Raw genomic sequence first — 22532 nt, 5'->3', positions numbered from 1 at the left:
CCTAGGATATCTTACGATCATGGATCAGTAGAAAACCACCTTAAATAAGCCTCCAAGAAAACTGATTAGTCATAACATGGGACATATAGTGTGATGTTTCAGTTACCGCTCTTGCCAGCACAGATATCTGAGGATATCCCGAGATACCTGGTTACTTTGTTAAAAGGAAAGTTGCACTGAGTGAGTTAGAAGGTAAAAAGTATAGGAAGCCATTCAGTGCCCTGCCCCGCTTAAGAGAAGTCTGGTTTTTCAGTGAATAATCTGCAATGTAGCATTCGTAATCTTCAAGAGAGGTGAATTTTTTCGACGTTATGAATGGGATCTACTTTCGAATAGAATACTTCAGACCTTGATAGGCTTTTTTATTTTGGAATCAATATAGAAGAACTGAAATACGCTGGTAGGTACTTAACAGTGCCCGCCAGCGCTACAACATTTCTTGGCTTAAAAAAAGGAGTAAAATTCATTTCCATGTGAAGCTGCAGGTGAATTTTAAAGGAGTGAGTTGCCTGTTAATAATCTTTAAATTGCTTTGAGGATTTTTAGTTACAGAATTATTTTTATCTGACTCAGACAACACATAATGGTCTGGGGGTAATGACAGAAAGTGGGTTATGTTAGATGTGCCGTTAAGTGGTAAGTGCTTTTACTTGCTTTAAAAGCTAGGTAGGGATTTTCATGTGAATACTTTATTTGCTGGAACTGTAGTCTTGGTCATCTAAAAGTTAGGGAAGTTATTTCAGCTGAGAAAAAAACCTGCTGGAGAGGCTCTATTCCCAACGCTGTTCTGGGGAGCTTTTCATAACTGTTCTTGTGGCCATTTGGTGGATAATGCACAGAATATAAGAATGTGAGAACAATACACAAATTCAAGTTCCATCTTCTCCTCAATAGGGCTTAAAACTTTCATTTTCTGTTGAGGATTCTGTTGGTATTTTCTGATGCTGCTGATCTACCTGTATTTTGCTGAGGACCAGAGGGGAGCAGGTCACTGTCGGGTGAGTGGCCTGCAGCGGTAGCTTACTCCTTTACTTTTGTTGTAGGAAATTGTTCTGTGCAAAGCGAAAAACTTTAAAGTGAGAGACCAAGCCCAGAATACTTGTTAGTCTGATGATCAGGAATCTGAGATACTACAATTCAAGCGAAGGGAGAAATTTATTCAGCATGTCCCCATCTCATTGTATCTGCTTGCTACCTTTAGTTTTGGGACCAGCAGCTACATGTCTTCCACTTCGCTTTTGTTAAAAATACCAAAGCCAGTGGTTGATGGTTTTTCAGGGTATAACTAAGAAGCAAACAACTTCATTTTCTTAAAATATGAAGTGAATGCATGAAAAAGCAATAATATATTTCCAAGTTTTTCTATTACTCCTACTTTGTCTTGTCATCTTCTCTGGAACGAGAAGCTAAAGGTCATTAAACTTGTGGCTTTTCTTCTTTAGTGTGTCGATTGGGTGATTTGAAGATCAAGTGTGTTCCCAAGTCAAAGGGATGGTCAAAAAAACCTGTAACAGCTACTTTGTTTGCAAAGAGAACGTTAAATACGACTTTTCAGGTAGCACAATAGCTCCGTGTTGTCTAAGCAGCAGCGCTCGTCTTCTTCAGCCACTGGTGATGTCAGTCCATGATACACTGACTTAATTGAATAATCCTCTATTTACCAAGCGTGCAGAACGTACAGCAGATCAGCTGAGCAGCAAGAGCTTCAGTTCATGTAACAAACTATAGGCCGAACTATAAATAGTGGCAGGAATAATCCAATATGTTCATAGAGGGGATGAACCTGGCTTGAGGCTAGGAAAAATTTTCACTAACTGTTTAACTCTGGTGGAGAACATGAGACTTTAAAAACAAGGGCATTTTTCTTATTCTTTCTCCCATCGTTTGTGAGAGGTGAACCAGAACATACAGAATAAACCATCAGCCTCCTCCCAAGCATGCAGTGGGAAGTCAGACATTATTTGTCACTGCTCTTTATGGAAAGCCTGGTGGTGTTCTCAGGGTTGTACAAAACTCACGAATAAAGAGAGTTTTTATCCCAGCTTTCCATGCTCACCATCTTGAAGCACAGAAGCAACAGTTGCAAGAACAATTCCTGACTCTTGTTTTCTGTCTTCACTTGATTGGATAAAGTAGTTAACGCTAGGGGAACAAATTGCTGAAGAAAATGAATAGACTGGATCTTAAAAGACTCAGTTAACCTGACATTCCCATGGTTTCTGTGCAGTCAGACTGCTCCTGAAGTCAGTGTTGTTTAGTAACAGCAGTGAAGGGAACGTTGCAGCAGCACCAAAAGTAATAGTGTGTTAGGGTTATGGATTATAATTGTAGTGATGGCTTGGTTTTGGAAAATGGCATACTTGAGAGATACCAGTGGTGTTAAAAAGAGAGTAAGAGAAGGTGATGGTCCTAGGGATAGAGCAGGTACATACAAACTATAGGACTTCAGGCAGCCCATTTGTCATGAGCCTTCATAATATACAGCTGTTTTGCCTTGAAGAAATCTGTTCATACTGTAAACGAATCCATATATTTCATTACATTATCCAAAACTGTCATAGGCTTAATTGCAAAATACAGTTTTCATTTCATACTCTTGTGGAGCTGCCTATAGGCTGCTTCCTTATTTTTTTCCCATCATAACTTCAGAAGGAGAATTACTGAGATATTATCACATTAACACACTGGGGTGTGTGTGCGCGCATGCAAAATCCTTCAGTTTACTCTTCTGCAATAAAGATCAGGGAAGATGTATAGCAAGAGTGAGGTGGGGACTCTGGGAACTTCACACTGTTTTCCCATTAGAGCTTCTGGGCTTAAACCTTAAAAAAAATAAAGCTGGGGGGGAATGGAAGGCAGCGATGTGTGACCACGAGGAACTGGAGAGAGACCGAAGAGTCATCACACTGAGACCAGACATGCGCTAATCTCTGTCATATTTGAGTAATGATTTAGCAGTAATGAAGGGTGACATTAAAAAAAATGAACTCGTGTACAACTCCATAACTGTGTGTAACACTCCTTGATTCCTATATGAGGATTTAGGCGTCTTTTTGGTAAAGTCGTGATCCTTACAGACACCGGTCTGTGAAGTGTGTGACTGCCCATGTGTCTTTGTGCGACTGATATTTGTCAAAACAAAGCTTTCATCTCCTCCTCAGTCATTTCTTATGCAGGAAATTTCGTAGGACAGCAAAGCTTGTGTTTCAGTGTGGTCTTTCTCTAGCTTATGCTTTTATTTCCTATTTGTATTCTGCTTCATAATCCCGAGTACAATCAACCGCCGCAGATAGTAAATGCTTCCTGACTTAGTATGATCATAAATTTCCTGAAAGATTAAATAAAACTGTTATATGTTATATCCCATCTGAGTATTTCCACCAAAGTATTTCTGTCTTTCACTGGCAACCTTCATCTGTCTGTGATTGAAGTTGCCTAAATTGAGAGGGAAAGGAAGAAGAGAAACGATCAGGGCAGCTGGCAATTTCCAGCTGTCCTGGCATTCTCACAGAATATAATCAATCAGACTCCACTTAGTTTGGAGTCTGAACACAGAGCCTTAATGAAGAGCCCTCTTCGCATTCCTGAGATTTTTTTGAATGAGATCGAGCAACTCTTGTATTTGCACTTTTTCTTCTTTTGATGCAACTCACAGAAGTTGAAGAACCTCTAAAGGCAGCAGCCTTTATAAATATACTTTCTTTTCATTATAAATATACTTTCTTGTGAGACTTCAGATTTTAATTCTTACGCTTCTCATCACCGATTTTTTTTGAGGTGGCAGAGTCCCTCTGCTGCTTGGGCAGCTCTTGCTGATGTAACTGAGAAAGTTTTATTTTCAGGAAAACCAGTTTTATACCTTGTAGCAGCGAGAATGCCAGTTCCCACTCTTCAGGTTAGTGCTGCATGACAGTGGCCTCGTTTCTTGTCCTGGAACTAGTTGGGTCTATGAGTTTGAGGGATTATGGCAGGGGAAGGAAGGAGAGGTTGTATGTTTTCCCTTTTTTCTTTTTTTTTAATGGAGACCCCATTGAACGTTAGATGTTATGGACTTCATTATTTGAGATGATGTCTGATTTTGAATATTCCAAATTTGAGACTTTTTTTCTTCTTGCTTTGTAAACCTTCTAATTCATTCTGTATATTCTCTTGTTTCACAGTGGGAAGGTCTGTCCAGTTTACAGGTCCAATTTCTTTTTGGATGACAAGCTCCTTTTGAATTCCCAGGTGGTAGGGCCTCATCTAGTGTGCACTTGTTCTATCTACTTCAAAATCAACAGTATTAATAAAAATTGCAAGAGCTCAGAACAGCTATCCTTGGCTGAATATCACCTTAGTTGTGGTACAGAATATGAACCTGTATTTTATTTAAGTTGCATTTATATAACTGTATCTTACCAAGGATGACTTTCTTTTTTCTATGTCCTGTGCTGGTGGAAACATCCCAGATTCCATAAGACCATTCTTTTAATGATGCATGTTTTCATACAACAACTATCTGAGCTCTGAGTTCATATACTTGTATTTTGTTTTGAGCTCTTAAGAAAGCCTTAATTTTAGAGAATTTGTTGAAGATAGACTCACCCCAGTAGTAGGATAAAAAGTAAAGTAACTTGCTGAATATTCTGCTTTTTATTTTAATTATTAATTCAGAGAGAACAGACAAGTAGATTAAGGTTCTGTGAGTATATAGACCCAACCCAGCATTTCTCAACCTTATATTACGTATGGAAATAAAAGACAGCAGAGGGCAGTAGTATGGTACTTATGGTAAAGATGTTCAATTAGTTAATTTACTTCTCTTTTCTATGTTCTTTAACTGTTTGGTGACTGAATGATTATCAGAAATAAGCTTTGCTTTGAAGCGTGTGTGGGTTCCCCGTGGCCCCACACTTCCCAAGATGCAGTGCAGTCGTGTTATTTTCACAAAATCACAGAATCACAGAGGATCACAGGCTGGTTGAGGTTGGAAGGGACCTCTGGAGGTCATCTGGTCCAAACCTGCTCAGGCTGGGCCACCTGCAGCCAGCTGCCCAGGACCATGTCCAGGTGGCTTTTGAATATCTCCAAGGATGGAGACTCCACAACCTCCCTGGGCAACCTGTGCCAGTGCTCAGTCACCCTCACAGTTAACAAGTGTTTCCTGATGTTCAGAGGGAACCTCCAGTGTGTTGGTTTGTGCCCGTGGCCTCTGGTCCTGTCACTGGGCACCACTCAAAAGATCCTGCACCTTCCCTTCAGGTACTCATGGCCATTGATAAGACCCGCCCCAAGCCTTCTCTTCTCCAGGCTGAACAATCCCAGCTCTCTCAGCCTTTTCTCACAGCCGAAATGCTCAGGTCCCTTCATCTTCTTTGCCTTCACTGGATTCTCTCCAGTATATCCATGTCTGTCTTGTCCTGAGGAGCCAAGAACTGGCCACAGCACTCCAGGTGTGGCCTCACCACTAATGAGTAGAGGAGAAAGATCATCTCCCTCAACCTCCTGGCAATACTTTAGTATAACACAGCCTGGGATCCCATTAGTTGTCTTTGCTGCAAGGACACTTTTCTGCCTCATGTTCAACTCGGTGTCTGCCAGGACCCTTGGGTCCTTTTCTGCCAAGCTGCTCTCCAGCTGGGTGGCCCCAGCGTGTACTGGTACACGGGATTGTTCCTCCCCAGGTGCAGGACTTGGCTCTTCTCCTAGTTGAACTCCGTGAGGTTCCCCTCAGCCCATTTCTCCAGCTTGTGGAGGTCCCTCTGTGTGGCAGCACAACCCTCTGATGTCTCAGCCACTCCTCCCAATTTTCCGTTGTATATAAAATTACACACACTTGTTGCCACGATATCACTTCTGTAATGGAGCCTGTGGCTTAAAAGGTTCTATTCTTGAGTTTCATTTCTGTCTCATATGCTGGGCAGAGAAAGTCTTTAGTCCCATGTTCTGTTGAGTCTGTAGGCAGGATCTGGTAACAACTTGGAACGACCGAGAGCTTCTTTCTCTGCCTAAATAAAAGAATAGTCGAAACAGCAGAGTCAGCTGGATACAGATTTAATATGGTTTGCAAGAAGCTCCAAATGTTGTTGAGGTTTATTCTGCAGTAATTCTGATCTTAACTACTGAAAATGTTTGCTTTCCTTCTACGGTGTGTGTTTTCTTGGCATAACTGTGGCAGGCCGATGAAACTGCTGGTCTCTCTGTCCTTTCTGGTTATTTTTGCGAACTCATTTTTCAAACCTTTCTTTTAAAGGCGCTTCCACAATTCTCTAAATCAGTCTTTATTTACTACTTCAAATGCTTTCCATAGTGTTTGGCTGTTTTAGTCTGTGAAGTTCAGAAGATGGGGAAAACTGTAAATGCCAGCAAGTCTTCTGAAACTGGTTGTTATTCTCCTTAAGCTGTATTTCCCCCCCCCCCCCCGAAAAACCCCAAACAACCCCTCACTTTGTATGTTTTGAATTTGTTTTAATTCTCTTTCTATAAACTATTATTATGAAGGCTTGTTTCTGGCCTTTGATGTCCACCTGACACTCTCCAAAAATACTCATTTAGAACAAAAATTGTCCTCAGAATTTCTTCTGCAACCAGTTCTCTTCATTAATAACCTTACGGTTGTTGGACACATTTGAAAATGAGTTACAAAATTATAATGAACTGGCAAAAGTATTTGTTACCAAGATACACATCACTGTACCATGGGTCTGAGGAATACAAAATTTGGAAGTACATCATAGAAGGGTTGGTTTGTAGCACTGCACCTTCTTCTTTATCCCTACGGAAGAAACTGTACTGACATAACTGTGCTCACACGAGAAGTTTTGCAGCTTAAGTGATCTTAATAATATTAAAGCAGCCAAGTTTTCTTTAAGAAGCTTTTTCTTTGTGGGCAGCCTCCAGGATTTCTGTTGCATCTTGTTCAAGTTTAAATTTTTCATTGGAAAAGGAGGTAAGAAAAGGAAAGTCGTAACCCTTGCAAGTTTTGTTTCCATCAGAAAAGCATCAAAATACTTGTGTAAGAGTCACACATTCTAAAATCCAGACACAAATCCTTGCTGGCATTAAAAAAACCTTCAGAGATCTGATATATCCCAGACACCAGGAGGTTTCCAGATCTACTGCAATGAGGGGTTTGTTAATCTTCCAAAACTGGAGACATGAAACATGTGAGAAAGAAAGAAAGATCCTGTCTTTGAGCAGGACATTTCTTGTAAAATATTTCTTAGGTTGCAAACGTAACTTTTGGAACTGTTTTAAGGAGGCTTTAGCTTTGTCAATTGAAATTCTTTCATTGTAAGTTAATGGAAAGAATACTTAGTTGTTTAAGGAGGGGTTGTGTGTGTTTTAGTATCTTCTAAACCTAATTGTTTTTCTGTGCCGTCATTAAAATAATGGTAAAACCAGAACTTCAGAAAGGTTCATTTTCTTTGTTAGAGTTCTCTGGTTTTCCTTTTCTCAGACACATCTCCAGAAGGTTGATACCTTTTGTGTGTGTCTGTTTTAGAATTATTTGGATTCAATTACTCTGAGTTTTGCTTACGTTGAGTCTCTCCTGACTGCGTAAAGCCAAGACTTTGGACGACTGGTTCATCTTTCCCTGTTTAGAGGTTCTTCATGCTCCTAAATGCTGCAGCACGAGGAGATGCAAATCGGAAGAGAACCGAGGAAGACACTTGTCAATGCTCCTGATTTTTGTTTTATTTTTTTTCAAATAAGCCAAATAAGAACCAAACCACTGAGAGTGCAAGAGCAGTGACGTGTCAGAGGCGAGATAGTTTCTATAACTACTGTATTTACACCAGTTATCCCCTTCTGACCCATTTCTGATAAAAACTTTGTGTGTCAGGAATGGGGAATTTACTTTTCTATTTCACAGCTAAGAGTTGTATGCAGTGTTGGTAGGTTGGTCTGTATTCTTAGAAACCATAACTAGAATACATTGTTTTCATGCAAATGTTTTCATATACATTTAGCAAACTGATTATTAGTTTAGAAATAGGATCTGAAATCTGTTAGCGTTAGAAGTGGCACATCTGGTGGGGGTTTTTTGGTGATCTCACGTTTGTTTGGTGTGGATACATTTCAGCACACTGGTGCAGTTTTACGAGAATTCAAAAATCAGTTATGCTTTATTTTTTTTTTTAACTGGTAATCTTTAAACCCTTGTGATATTGCTGATTGCCTTTCGCCATTCCCATTTATAGCTTGTAAATACAGCAATTTATTTGTGGCGTGTCCTGAAATAATGTTACTAAGAATCTCATCGTTTTTGGTCTAAATAACCAAATTTGGACTAGTCTTTCCAATATTTGTAGAATAAGTGCTGCTCAGCAGAGGTGATACAATTTTGATGGGCCATCCTACTTACTGAAGTCCTGGCTTGTATGTCCATTTTGTTCCCTGTCCCTCTGCTGGTTCTCCCAACAGAGGTCCCAGGTGGCATCACTGGACACTGAAGACACTGGGACACTTTGTCCCCAGTAATTTGTTGCTTTGGTAGGATAATTAATATAATTGTCTTTTTTTTTCTGTAACGTGTTGTATGTCGTTGTTCCTTTTGTTCAGAACGTTGTAGATTGCATCACATTTATGTTTTCTCTTCTTTTTTTACAGTTTCATAGGAGAATTTATAAAGGAATCCCACTGCAGTTCAGAGGGCAAGTTTGGTCTTTACTACTTGATGTTCCTAAAATGAAAGAAGAAATGAAAGACTTTTATAATGTGAGTTTGTAGAATTTCCACTTAATAATAATTAAACAAATTCAGATACTAAGATTACAGGCTTTATTAAGCTTTTATTGTTATGCAATGTTTAAAAGAAAATTAGAAATTGCATCGAACTCTGCTGCTTGTTTTAGCCGGGTAAAAGGCTATGGATTGAAAAGCACTTTTCCAGCTTATTTTTTGGTTCTGTGATTCATGTAATTAATTTGATCCTCTTTCCATTTCTTTTCCCATCCTCAAATCCTTGCAAAAGCCTTTCTAAAAGCAAAGCAAAACACAATAAAATAACCCCCCTGTCCCAGTAAGAAGCCGGAAACCTCTGAAACTACAGCTTTGTGAGAAATGTCTATTAGGGAGCACTCTGGCAGAATATCAGTAAGAGGAGTCCTAATATTCTGGAGGGGTGGAGGTTGATGCCTCGATCTTCTAAAAGCAAGAACAAGCTCCTCTCTTTCTGTCGTATCATCTCCAAGTAAAGCTTAGACGTCCCTTACAATGCACTTTCTGGTCACTTAGTTATATTCTCAGAGGCGCACATGATGACATTAGCCCCACGAAATTCTACAGCCATAAATTCACCACTTAAGCGTATCTCTTACTTAAAATATAAAGAAATTACCTGTGTCTTATGCCCCCCAGCCCCTATCCTCACCCTGAGCAGCAGTTAAAGCAACCTCTGAATTATTGTGGTTACGTTCCTCTAGATTTTTCCCTACTAACTCTGCTTTTTCTGTGGGTGTGAATACAGCTGATGGCCATTGGAGCTCGACTTCAGATGCAAGAGTGGGGAGTAAGGTTCAAGGGCAATTGAATCCTTTAAAATTCTGTCTTTCCTGCTCTGTCTCTCTCTCTGCTAAAGGATTATATGGAAAGTTCAGCTAACAGACAATTCAGTATTTTAGAGTGTTTGAATTTTCCCCTACAGGAATTTAAATGTTCGCTGCCTTTTAAAGAAATAATGTCCAGAGTTTCAAGGAAATGAATTCCTGGTTTGATTTTGGCATTTGCTAATAGCGCTTTTTCAGAGCTGAGTCTTTGGGTCTGAGTAGACAAGAATCTTGTAAGGTCATGAGAGAAGATCAATACTGGCATTGATGTTATCTGAATTATGGTCTCTGTGATCTTCCCGTTAAATTATTTATCGCTCTTTAGTCTGACAGCCTGCTCTTTCTGACTATTATATTTTGTTTAATTTTTTAAGCGAGACTAGTGGCAGATCCAGAAGGGATAAAACAGAGTTCATGATGAATTATGTTGTGGGGAAGAATACTGAGTAGAACTACAAGCATCTAAAAAGAGGTGAATTCATTTTCAGAGATGGTTAATGCCACCTATTGCTGGGTGCAAAACAAAAAAAAAGTGTTTGTGGTTCAGATCTAGAAGTAGTAAGAGTTTCTTCCATCATTACCCTAGCTTGTTTATTTGCGGTAAGTTCATTTTACTGCTCTTCATTTTTCTCATTCCCTAAAGTGACATTAATGCTCCACGTTACAAGTGGCAAAGATGCACTTTTGCTGTAGGTCAAACAGCTTCTTTGAGTTTTCTGTGCAGGGCAATTACCAGTTCTTAATCTTCTGTCCTTTCCTGACCTCTGGGTTCTCGTGCTACCTTAAAAATGTAAATTTTCCTCTCCTTTCTGTCTGGGGGACAAATAATTCTGGATCTCAGTACTTTAAATTATACTGCAAGGTGCACAAAGCCGTGGTTGTGGTTAGTGTTATGCTGGTTATTGGCTGCTATCAGCTGGTTTAATGATGTACAGGGAATTCCCAATGTGCCTGAAGCTTCTGGTTGTATTCAACAGACCGAATGGATGTCATTGATTGATCCCTTTGTTTTTCTTATTTTTGTCTTTAAATCTTTTTGTTTTCTTGCAAACAGAATTTTAGAGGTTTTGCCCTTTGATTGTCTGTGGTATTAATACTAATACCTACTTAGATGTAATGTTTTGAAAATACCATGTTAAATCCAGTTAGAAATGTCTCGCAAAGTCGACTTTTAGAAACAGAAGTGAGAATGAATGAGCGAATGTCAAGAGAAAATTATTGTAACTGTGATGGCATAATAATAATAATGGCATGATGAATGAATAAGATGGCAACCTAACCTGTGCAGGCTTCCTAAGTATTCCATTGCAAAATGTGATTTAATTATAAAACATTAAAGCAAGTGCTAAAGTAGTAGTCTACAATGAAATTAGATTAGAAGAGGAAGCAACCAGAGAAATGTCCATTATCTATATTTAGATAATAACTGACAGCTATGTAGCTATTACTTCTGCTTAGAGGAAAAAGGCAGGAAAAGTATGAAAACCACACAAAATCATTTGCTAAAAGTCCAGTCTGTAGGAGTTGTATCTTAGTTTCTTGCTCCTGAGTAGTGAAATTCACTTTGTCTTCCTCCAGTGATGTGCCCACCTGAGAAATGGCAATTGGAGACTTGAAATGCTGAAACAAAGCGTTGAATATGGGCAGTGAATGGTGTGTCACAAAAATGTGTATTATAAGACTGGTCTTTTTACATCTACCCTGTGTCAATGTATCTGGCTCTACAGAATTCATATATATATATATATACATATATATGGAGATTTTGGAAGTTAAAAATGTTATCTTGTGAGCTGCTATTCTGTATTGAGTGTTTTAAGTCATGAGACGGCGAATACTGCAGTATGGGTGTACTGGCAGGCTGGTTTATAATTCACGATTTTAAACTTAATTTCTGTTCTTTACTGTTTTCCTAGAAATTGAAGTGTCAAGCACGAGGGTCTTCACCAGATATTAGGCAAATTGATCTGGATGTAAATCGAACATATAGAGATCATATCATGTTTCGGGACAGATATGGTGTTAAGTAAGTAAATTAAAAGGTTTCGGTTTGTTTTCCTTAAAACTGGCTCCTGATCTGCCTCAGGCCTCTTTGAGCTGCACAAGAATATTGAATATAAGCTCCAGATTTTCGAAGCAGGATTGTCTGTGTGCAATGGTGTAATTGGAAATACTGCCACAAAATAAAAATACTGCCACAAATAAATCCAGATGGTCACTTCCAACCAACTAACTTTCCCTCATGATGAAGTGGTCGGCAGCATTCCAAAGAGAACCATTTCTCAACTGTACTCATCTTGTTTCATATTTAATAAAAGCAGTCTCAGATATTGGAAATACAAAAGCATGGGAATTCCAAGCTAATAAATTAGGATTTTATTACCCAATCTTTTTATATAACTGTGTATTTAAAAAGGAACCCCACAACTTTTTGCATCTCTAGTATCTTTTCTCAGAGATTTTAGTCTTCCTTTGGATTTTATATTCCTCTTCTCCTAGTATCTATTTCAGAACCAAACGAAGCAGTATTTCAGATGTGAACATTTAGTTATTTACAAATGTAGGCCTTAATGCTTTTCTGTTTCTTCAAAATGTTATTTTTTTAGCTGTCCTTGCATGAGGAGTATTAGGCAGCTGTCATCTTTAAAAATGCTCAATAGTGAAATAAGCGGCGATGCAAACACGGGCATTGTTGCCAGCTTGCAGCACCAGCACCCTGCTGAGATGGAGTATTTTTTTCCCTTCCGTATTAGTTCAGTTTTTAATCCCTTTTTCTTTCCAAGACAGATTCTATGGTAATCTGCTATTTTCAGAAAGCAATACTCAAAGAGCCATGGTCATAAAAACCATTTTCTTAGATTCTTATTCAAGGTGTTTTGTGGAGAAATTGTAAGTATAGGGAATTTCTCTGGCTGCAGCATGGGAGTACAAAGCAGAAATTCCCAAGCTGAGAACTATCCCATGCAGCCGCTGCAGTTCAGATGTATCTGCGGTGCTAACTGCGCTTGAGCCGTGTCAGTGCCATGTAAAAATGACCGTGTTGCTTCTGGGCCTCGGGTGTTTTTTCCGCACACGTTTTGGGTGTTAGCAGAAGCTCACACCTCATCGTTTTGGGCTTAACAGCAGCAGAACCAGCTCCAGCCCCTGGAGCTGCATGGTGAGCGCGTCCTCCGAGTCCGCAGCAAAGCCTTGGGCTGCATGAAGCAATTTCACACTTGGAACAGATCTTGGAATTACCGGACATGTATTATGCATGGCCAGTGATGCCTTGATGAAAAATTCAGAAATCATTTCACACAGCAATGAAATAAAGTCCCCTGGGTAAATCAATAGCTTGTTTGACTTTTAAGTAGACTGCATGTCTTTGGAGGTTCATTCTTTTACAGGGCTTTAGTGGTATCATCTAGTGTAAATAGTACTAAAATTACCATTATTTTATGTATCTTACTGTGAATGAGATTGAGCTCTTATGTTCAGTTTCATATGGTCAATGGAAGATAGAGAAGATTCCTGTGTACATTTGGGACCTTTTAGTTTGTCCTTGTAAAATAAGACTCCAGCTTAATATCTAGTACTTGAGGTTACGCTTTACTTTGGTTGCTGAAGAATAACTAAGCTTCAATTCTGCAAGAGGACAAACAAAAATGCCATTATCTAGACGTTTTGGTAAAATTCCCCAAGTATGCATCCTCTTCCCAATAGCAAATACACAGCTTTTTTGCTTATGCTTTCTTTTTTTAACCTGCCAATGTCTATTTCTATGTATTTGATTGGTGACAGGCAGAGGCAATTTCACTGGACAGAAAAAGGACAAGTGTGCAAAACTCAGCAGTTAAATTGTAGCAGTTTTAGTTGTAGATGAAAGTGGTCATTCAGGTTTCCAAATCCACTCCCCAACAAACCAGAAAAATTACGTGTGAGTTTAAAAATTCATTATGAGAGCTCTCCACCATTACTTTGAAATCCCAATTTGAGAAGAGCAGAGGTTGATTTTTTTTTTTTTTTTTTTTTTTTTTTTTTTTTTTTTTTTTTTTTTACCTTCACAAGTTAGATTGTTTTTACAGAAAACAGAGGACCTACACAAAGTTCTTTATAATTCTAACTCTGAAATACGTGGAGATCAGCACACTCTGGAGGACTGAGCATAGGATGCTGGGTGTTTTTCTTCAATTTGACAGTAGCAGTCACCAAAGGAGCCTTTAATTTGGGTGCCAAGATTAAGACACTTTTGTGGCTGCTTTTTATATTTCAACTCGTCTACACCTCTGAAATTAGGAACAGCTGTTAGTGCTCTGCAAGCACAGAAATCACATCTGAGGTGTTCAAGATTTGGCACTCAGAATAAATCAGTGTTTGAAATGTATCCCATCCTATGTTTCACTTTATCTGTAAAAATGATGGTCTGACACCATTGCCTTCTCCAAGTATTATAGGTTTTTTTTGAAACCTTTCAACACGTGAAACATCAGAAAAGTGCCAAATATAATGTTGGTTTGAAACCAGAAGTGCGTATCATTGTAAAGTACGGTTTGTCCTGTTCTTTGGCACTAGACAAGTTAAACTGAGCAAACAGGTTTCCAAAACACAGTTCACTACTTCTATATTTTTCTGTTTTTACAAAGGACAATATTATAGTATTTTCCTTTTCTGCTCTTATTTCTCCAGGCAACAGTCTTTATTCCATGTTTTAGCTGCGTATTCCATATATAATACGGTAAGTTGTGTACCTTCACACTTAAATATTGTTTCTCTGAATGTGCCGTAAGATAATAGCTTGCAATTCTGTGTCTTCTTTCTCCCTAAAAAAAAAAAATTAAAAAAACCCCAAACAAACAAGGAAAACAAAACCAAAACAAACAAAAAACCTCAAACAAACAAAACCAGCAAACATTTCGGAGACCTTTGGAAGTACATAGAAATAAATCGTTTGTTGACATGTTTTGAGTTAGAATAAAGCATCTTAATTATTAGTGTCTTATTGGAGAGGCTGAACTGTGCATACAGTTCGACTGGTACTAAGTATTGTGTCTAATAAGAACAATGAATTTGTGCTGTGCAGGAGTTTTATGCTACAGATATTTCCTGCCTATTTTATTACATGCTTCCCATTCATTTGAATGATGGGAAGGAAAACACGCCGCAGAAAGATGTAAACAGACATATTTTGTAACCTGGAGGGTTCTAACAAATGGAAAATGGTTTTAAATGTTTCATCTTCTTTACTTAAGCCCTTGGTCTTGGCTGTAGTCCTGGATGAGAATTTGTAGAGCGGGGTTTCCAGACTATATCAACATGGTTACAAACTTACGTATTTTGTAATGTCTTTTGGCTGCATGCATAAAATAGAATAAACAGAAATGCTATCATGTCCACATCTAACTGTTCTTTATGCACTATCCCCTCATTCGTTGTGCCCATTTTGATCATTGTACATCTTTCATTTTATATCCTTCAGCAGCTCCCTGGAATTCAATGTAAAAATATGTGAAGTTAAGAAGAAAGTGAAATTAAGCAGCTAGTCTAATTGAATACCATTTTGTTTCATTTTTCAGAGTTCTGGGAAATGAAACCTTTCTATCCTGTTTCAGTTTCTGTCTCCTTGCAATTGTTGGTCCATAAAATAACTTACAATGCTGGAATTTATTGTCGTTCACTTGTTACATTGTCTCAAACTTTTCATTATAAGCAACCTTGACAGACTGAGAAATAAAATTCTGGAAAGACCTTTATATATCTCTTATAGAATTAGGACTATAGAACTATAGAACTTACAGAACTATAGGACTAATATCTTCAAGTTACATGAAAGATATTGTTTAAAATTGACTGTTAAAGTGTAATGATGGGAATACCACAGTGAGGTTATTACTTTGCAATTATGCTGTTGCATTTTTTTCTCCTAATGTATAGCAGTTCTTATGCTTTGGTTTTATCTATAGAGCAAAGTTCTGCTAAGAACTTGAAATCCTGGAAAAAAATCATCCAACAACTGAGTCATTGTCCGTATAAATATTCTATCGGGTTATCTGTGCAGCTTAGTGATAGTGAGAGTTGGTTCTTGCCACAAAAGTCAAAATTAATAGCCGATGGAACACTCAAGTTCAGTTTTGGAACAACAAAATTTTTATTGCATCTGCTTGCTGTGAGTTTCTAAACTTGAGCAGTTTTATAGTTATAGGCCACTCTTGTAAAGTCCTGTATGCTCTGACTGGAAAGCAAAACAAAACAAGACCCTGTCCCCACAAAACAAAAACCCCAAAACAAACAAAACAGATGAACAAAAAAACTCCGCAAACCACCCCACAAAGCCCCCAAACAAAACCAACCAACCAACCAACCAAAAAAACCACATCCAAAACAAAATAAAGAAAGAAAAACCACAACCAAGTTACAACTAAAAGACAAACAGATCAACACATTCATTTGGAGAATAAGGTTGTACAGTTACATGAAATTATTAGTACTGATATGGATTTTGTCAATCAGTAGACAGTTCTAATGAACAGTCAAGACTTGCAGTTTACTTTTTAGTTGAAGGATTGTGTATCATCCCTTCTGTCTTATCAATATTTTGAATGTTTAATTATTAAGTGGGTTTTGGTGCCATAATTGGGGAACTTACTCCATCAGGACAATCACCCTCTTTCCTCCCCTAGCTCAAGGGAAAATGAACAATTCATGGTTATGAGGCTTTTGTTTTCAGTGTTTTAATATTTCCACTGTCTGTTTTTCAGGAGGTCGGCTACTGTCAGGGAATGAGCCAGATCACAGCTTTACTCCTGATGTACATGAATGAAGAAGATGCCTTCTGGGCCTTGGTGAAACTTCTCTCTGGTCCAAAGCACGCTATGCATGGTATGGAGTTTCATGTCACTTCGTATATATTAGGTTTCAACCTTTACCATTTGAGTTGTAAATTATCTGAAAATGGAACTGAGCTGTCTGTGTAGTTAAAATAAGACATAATGGGAGCTTTATACTGGGGGACCACTGGATGTTAGTGGAGCTCACCCATAATTCTATAAGTAACTGTTTTTCTATGTGATATCTTTCAAATAGTTCTTAATGAAAATCAGATGTTTTCTTTCCTCTTAATCTCTCAGGCAATTTAACCAATGGAAAGCTGGGTTTGCAGATGTCTATATGGCAGTAAAATAGCAGTGGAAACCTAATACAGAATGTATTAAATAATATTGTAGCTATGCTGTCGTTTGGCAGGACAGGAATCCACAGTAAAAAATGGACCTGTATCCAAGCATTAACTTTGGGTTTCTTGGTTTTATCTCTGCCTCACACAGTAGTTCCTGCTGTCACGGTCTTGGTACTTTTATGTTACTGTTTTTTTCCTCTTTCCGTGCCAAATTAAGTATAATCTCTGTGTATTCCATGGCTATTGCTATGGAACAGCTCCAGGAATTCTGCCATCTTTCGTAGGTGTTATTGACATGGTGACTCAGAAACGCTGTAATTCTTGAAAGCCTGAAAAAGTAAATATTATCTAGAACTTGGGGCTTTTTAGCAGTTTTCCAACAGGCTCTGGCTCCTTTTCCTTGCTTAAGACTTTCTCATACTGTGATAGCTTCCTGCCCTGCCTTTTCAATGTTCCAACGTGTTCTTCGGCCTCAAGACCAAGTGCTAGTGTACTATTTTTCTGTTTATACTTCTGCAAAGCTCTCACCTTCTTTTAAAAGAAAGAAACAAACAAAAAACCCAAACCAAACAACAAAAACCAAGCATTGCTATCTGATGTGGGGATCAGTGTCATAAGTAAATTTTTCAATTCATCAAGAGTCAACGGCTTGCTTGGAACTTAACACAATGATAACACAAACTAGAATTATCTTACAAAACAGCCTATAGATCTAATAATAATCAAGAACTATGCTACTACAACCATGCAAAAACGACTGTGTAGAATGTTGAGCTCCTAAAAGGTAATAGAAAATTTTAGGTGTTTTGGGGAGTAAGTCTAACTCATTTTACACCAAATCAGTTGATCCGATTTTGATACATGGGAGCCTCACATAGGCGCGGTCACCTTTTTAAGATGCCGTACACTGTTAAACAAGATTTTAAAACTTTTCCCAGATTTTATGTCTTTGTGTTTTGTCCGTCTGACCATTTTTAAAACAGGAGAGTCCTATCCTTGGAATGTGTTGCTAATCGAGAACTCCTAACAGGAATTTCCGAGGCTGATTTTTGTGGTCATCGTTTGAACTTGCTGTGATGAACGAGAGGGTTCATCTAGTTGCTAGTGATGGATGTACACAGGAAGATGGGTTGGAAGGGACCTTTAAAGTTCATCCAGTCCAACCCCTGCCATGAGCAGGGACATCTTCACCAGATCAGGTTGCTCAGAGCCCCGTCCAGCCTGGCCTGGGATGTCTCCAGGGGTGGTTCATCCACCACCTCTCTGGGCAACCTGGGCCAGTGTTTCACCACCCTCAATGTAAAAAATTCATTCCTCGTGTCTGGTCTGAATTTCCCCTATTTTAGTTTAAAACCATCACCCCTTGTCCTATCGTAAAATGCACTGCTAAACAGTCTGTCCCCATCTTTCTTATTGGCCCCTTTTAAGCACTGAAAGGCTGCAATGAGGTCTCCCTGGAACCTTCTCTTCTCCAGCTGAACACCCCAGCTCTCTCAGCCTGTCCTCCCAGCAGAGCTGTTCCAGCCTTGGGTCATTTCTGTGGCTCCTCTGGCCCCTCTCCAGCAGGTCCATGTGTGTCCTGTGCTGAGGACCCCAGAGCTGGACCAGCACTGCAGGTGGGGTCTCACCAGAGCGGAGCAGAGGGGCAGAATCACCTCCCTGACCTGCTGCCCACGCTCCTTGTGGTGCAGCCCATGATACCATTGGCTTCGGGGCTGCAAGCGCACATTGCCGGCTCATGGCCAATCTCTCATCCACCAGCACCCCCAAGTCCTTCTTGGCAGGGCTGCTCTCAGTCCCTTCATCCCCAGCCTGGGTTGATACCGGGGGTTGCCCCGACCCAGGTGCAGGACCTTGCGCTTGGCCTTGTTGAACCTCATGATGTTCACATGGGTCCACTTCTCCAGCTTGAGCCAGTGCACTGCCTGCATCAGTGTTACCGAATATACCCCATTCAGACCTCACTCTCTCCCTCCTTCATTCCTTCCCATCTCCTTTCCCCCTCCAGTTACAGGACAAGCATCCACCAGGTCATCAGAGAGGGGAGGAGGGAGCTTTGAGCAGCCCAACAGGTTGGATGAAGTTCATCTACGGGGCAAACAAACCATCGTGCCCCAGGTTCATGCACAACTAAAACTGTCTTGGCAACATCTGCTAAGGAATTTTGCACTTATAGATATGCTGACAAATCCCTAATTATAAATGAAATGTTCCCCACTGTATAATTTATTAAATGTTACCACCCTAATCTAAGGTCCTGCTTTCAGCAGGTTGCACCAGATAAACTTCATCAGTCCTTTCCAACTGAGATTTTCTATGATTCTTTCCATGTATATGTTTTAAAGGAGTTTATGCCACAGTGCAGCATTACTGTAAATATCACTGTAGATTCTGGAAGGGAAACTTCAAAAGTCATCTATTTCCAAGATGTTTGAAAACAGGCCTATTAATACTTTTTTAATGTCTCTTTTTTTTGTTGGGGGGAGGGAGCGATCTTGCTTTTTCACATTTTTATACTGCCAGTGATTGATCATCTCTGTTTTTTTCTGATCTGAGCACAGCTTCAGCTTTTCGAAGGATCTTGTTTGAATGGTCTCTTTTCCTGCTGTGTACCTGTACCAGCTTTCCTTTACGTTTCAGGTGTTTTGGCTGATATTATGTATTTGCTCTGAGCCTTTTTTTAACTCTGCTGTTAACTCAGTTGAAAGGGGATCTTAGTGCTTTCCTTTCCCAGCATATGATCACTAAAACTGCGCAAGATTTTTTACATGCCCTTAGTTTCAGTTGTGTGAGCTCACAGTCTTTATACTATATATTAACGATATTTGTCTTGGAAGAGTATCCCTCTTTTTGTTGTTTTTTAATGGTCTTTTCTTCAGTGCAGTCAGTTCTTGTAGCTGCCTATGCTGTTTGCCCTTCTATTGTGAATTTGTTAGGTTTAATCCTGATTTATGTCGTCTTGCTTTTAAAAGTTTTAGTTGACGTGGGCTGGTTTTTGGTTGGTTGGTTGGTTGGTTGGTTTGTTTGTTTTTCTTCCCCTCCCCCCATGATCTTATAGTGGGTAAACTAACAGGACTGATGAATCTGCTGTCTTATACCATTACTAATCTACTAATAGTCACTAAGGGAACGTATTGATGTTTTGTCGCAGTCATTTAGGGAGGAGTATGCGTGTATCCATATGTAGATATCATAATATTGCTCTGAATATCTGTTCAGATACAGTGCTCTTATTGAAGGATAACGTTCTCAGAGCTCTGAATGCCTTTTTAAAGTGTCATTTTTATAGTGAATACACCTGTTACATGGTCAACTTCTTTTCTTAGGTTTTTTTATTCCTGGTTTTCCAAAACTGTTGAGGTTTCAAGAACATCACGACAAAATACTGAAAAAATTTTTGTCCAGACTTAAGCAGCATTTGGTAAGTCTTTATACCACAATAAAAGCAATACTGATTTACAACTTGCTACTTTGTTTCACTTCAGGTTAACCCATTGGGTTAAGAATACCTCAAATCTAAAAAAAAAAATAGTGCAAAGCTCTAAGAGGCAGGAGTGCTGTTGTTTTTGTTGCAAAGTCGTGGTGCACCTTGGCGGAGTTATGGTAAAACTGAATCCTAAGAGTCATTAAATTGCGTGTCTGTCTCACTTTTGACTTCTGTGTTAAAAAAAATATGTGATACCTGGCCTTGTACAAACTGCTGTATAGCGAGCTGGTGTTAAAACATTTTGTCAGAACTTTGTTGTATGTAGAGCTTTGCGGCTCATCTCTGGACGGGGCGACTTTGAAACAAACCTGGTTTAATCTCTGTTTAAAAAAGAGGAGTGAATGGTCCTTTTAAAATTTGCACATAGTAGTATTTTCATTAAACTTAATGTTGAGTGCTGTCTCTTCTAATGCTCTAAAATAGGAAATAACATGCTCTTTTTTTTCCTTTGTTCCTAATATTGGCTTTATTTATTCTAAAGAACAACTGTGAGAAAATTGCCTTTCCAATAGTCACCAAGAATTTTCTTCTACAATCACATTGGTTCTGCCATAATCCATTTTCAGGTCCTAAAAGAAGAATGTAAGAGATGCTCAGATGCAGCAACATCTTCTAAGAGTGACAGCTGCTTACAAACATTACCTTCCCAGGACTATATTATTTTCTTTTTACTATGTTTATCTCCTTAGAAAAAAGAAAAAAAAAAAAGACATTTTGGGAGCAGATCAGCACCTTGGCAATGATGGATTGCATCTAATGTGTGCCTGTTGTATTGTAAAATAGAATTTAATGTCTCTTTTGAACAACATACTGGAAGACTTGCTCATAACATGGAATTAGGCAGATCTGGTTAGGAAAAAGAACGCTCTTCTATTAAAAGGTCAAGTAAAAATTTGTCATGCAAGACGATCTTGTCGTATTAAAAAAAAAAAAATCAAAACCAATTCTGTAACTAACTTCACTCTGAAATTAAAGTTGTGGATTTAGTTTTTACAGTACATGCAAGATGATTATTCTTGTATAGAAATATAGTCTTACTCTCGAGGTTGTCACGTTTCAGGAACAAAATAAAGAATAATTCCAAGAAGACTTGGTGATTTTAGCAATAAATTGTAAAAGGCCCTTATATACTTAATAAAAATCCAAAAATAACTGTACATGATTGAGGTGATACAACCTGAGGCTGGCACATTATTAAATTTTATTTTGTGTATTGCTTATAGACCTCTTATTACTGCATTTAATAATCAAGAACTCCTTTTTTTTTTCTGTCTCCTCCCTTGGGTCACTTGAAAAAGAAAGTTTTAGGAAAGTGCTGAAAGTTGCTTTAGTAACTAAAAAAGCAAATTGAAATAAAATGATTTGATAGCTCACTTCTGAGAGAGTTCTTGGCCACTTCTTTAGAGGGATCCAGAACACGTTCACTCTTTCCATGTATTTATTCTATGTTTTTATTTTCAGTTTTAAAGCAGAACTTAGTTCTTTTTTTGTGTGTGAATTAGTTTAGTGGCATTAAGTTTTATAGCGATCCGTTTTTTATCAGGGAAAGGCATGGTCCGTGATATCTGTGTTTCAGTAGGCTGATGGCCATTCTTACAGGTTAGAAAAATCTCAAAATAAGGTATTTTTTGTTCTGTCTGCTTTTGTAAAAGACTTTCCAAATGAAAATCTCAAAGATTATTTCAATTATATTAAGAATTATTTCTTCTCACTTCTTACTGTGAATGTATCACTAAGATGGGCCAGTTTCAACTCACTGAAAGCTGAAGGTAAAGCCTGCAGATAAACCAGAACAATTTGGTCCGTTGCTTATTCAGCATTTGTATACTTGAAATTTTTAGAAGAGCTGAATTTGGCAAGCATGGAATATGATGTTATCTCAAAGTTAAAATTCAGAATTTCTTCTCAGCTTTTACTTTGACTTTTTCTGTGCAAAGAATTTCAAGGAGCTCCATGAAACTGCAAAGAAGCTTTAGCCGTCTTACGGACCATCTATATTCTAGGAGAAATTAGGCCCCTTAATTAAGGAATGACATTTTTATCAGTCTAAGTGGTGTTTTGAGGTCCTGTGTTTGGAGAATTTGATTGTTTTAGGCTGGTTTCTGGTACATTAGGTATTCTTGACACAAAATCTTTTCAACCTTTGGCATGAATTGGCAGCCTTGCTACAGAGAAATGAAAGACTAAATGGACCCAGTGCCTGAACTTTGGTTGCTCCAGAATATTGATTTATTTTCTTGAGAGGGGATTTAATCCTCTGTTACGTCTGTCCCAAGAATAAGATGGAGTTTAAGACATGTTAATATATCTGCACCTCCGAATGCATGGTTCTTCAGGTGGTGAAGTTGACGAAGAAAAACTATAA

At 38.6% G+C, this 22532-nt stretch overlaps 1 protein-coding gene across 2 annotated transcripts in view; it reads left to right on the top strand.

Annotated features, from left to right (window-relative positions):
* USP6NL (USP6 N-terminal like) overlaps window positions 1–22532 on the top strand; it is a 125124-nt gene that overhangs the window by 85635 nt on the left and 16957 nt on the right. For both annotated transcript variants that reach the window (XM_065644523.1, XM_065644533.1), the window contains 5 exons: window positions 8593–8700; window positions 11447–11556; window positions 14196–14244; window positions 16265–16385; window positions 20007–20101. In XM_065644523.1, the coding sequence (XP_065500595.1) occupies window positions 8593–8700; window positions 11447–11556; window positions 14196–14244; window positions 16265–16385; window positions 20007–20101 (483 nt within the window). The remainder of the gene's footprint in view (window positions 1–8592; window positions 8701–11446; window positions 11557–14195; window positions 14245–16264; window positions 16386–20006; window positions 20102–22532) is intronic.

This window comes from Caloenas nicobarica, chromosome 1 (genome assembly GCF_036013445.1).
Source record: "Caloenas nicobarica isolate bCalNic1 chromosome 1, bCalNic1.hap1, whole genome shotgun sequence".
Lineage (NCBI taxonomy): Eukaryota > Metazoa > Chordata > Aves > Columbiformes > Columbidae > Caloenas > Caloenas nicobarica.
Note: the sequence above shows the minus strand (reverse complement) of the source record. Positions and strands in the feature narration are given on the sequence as shown.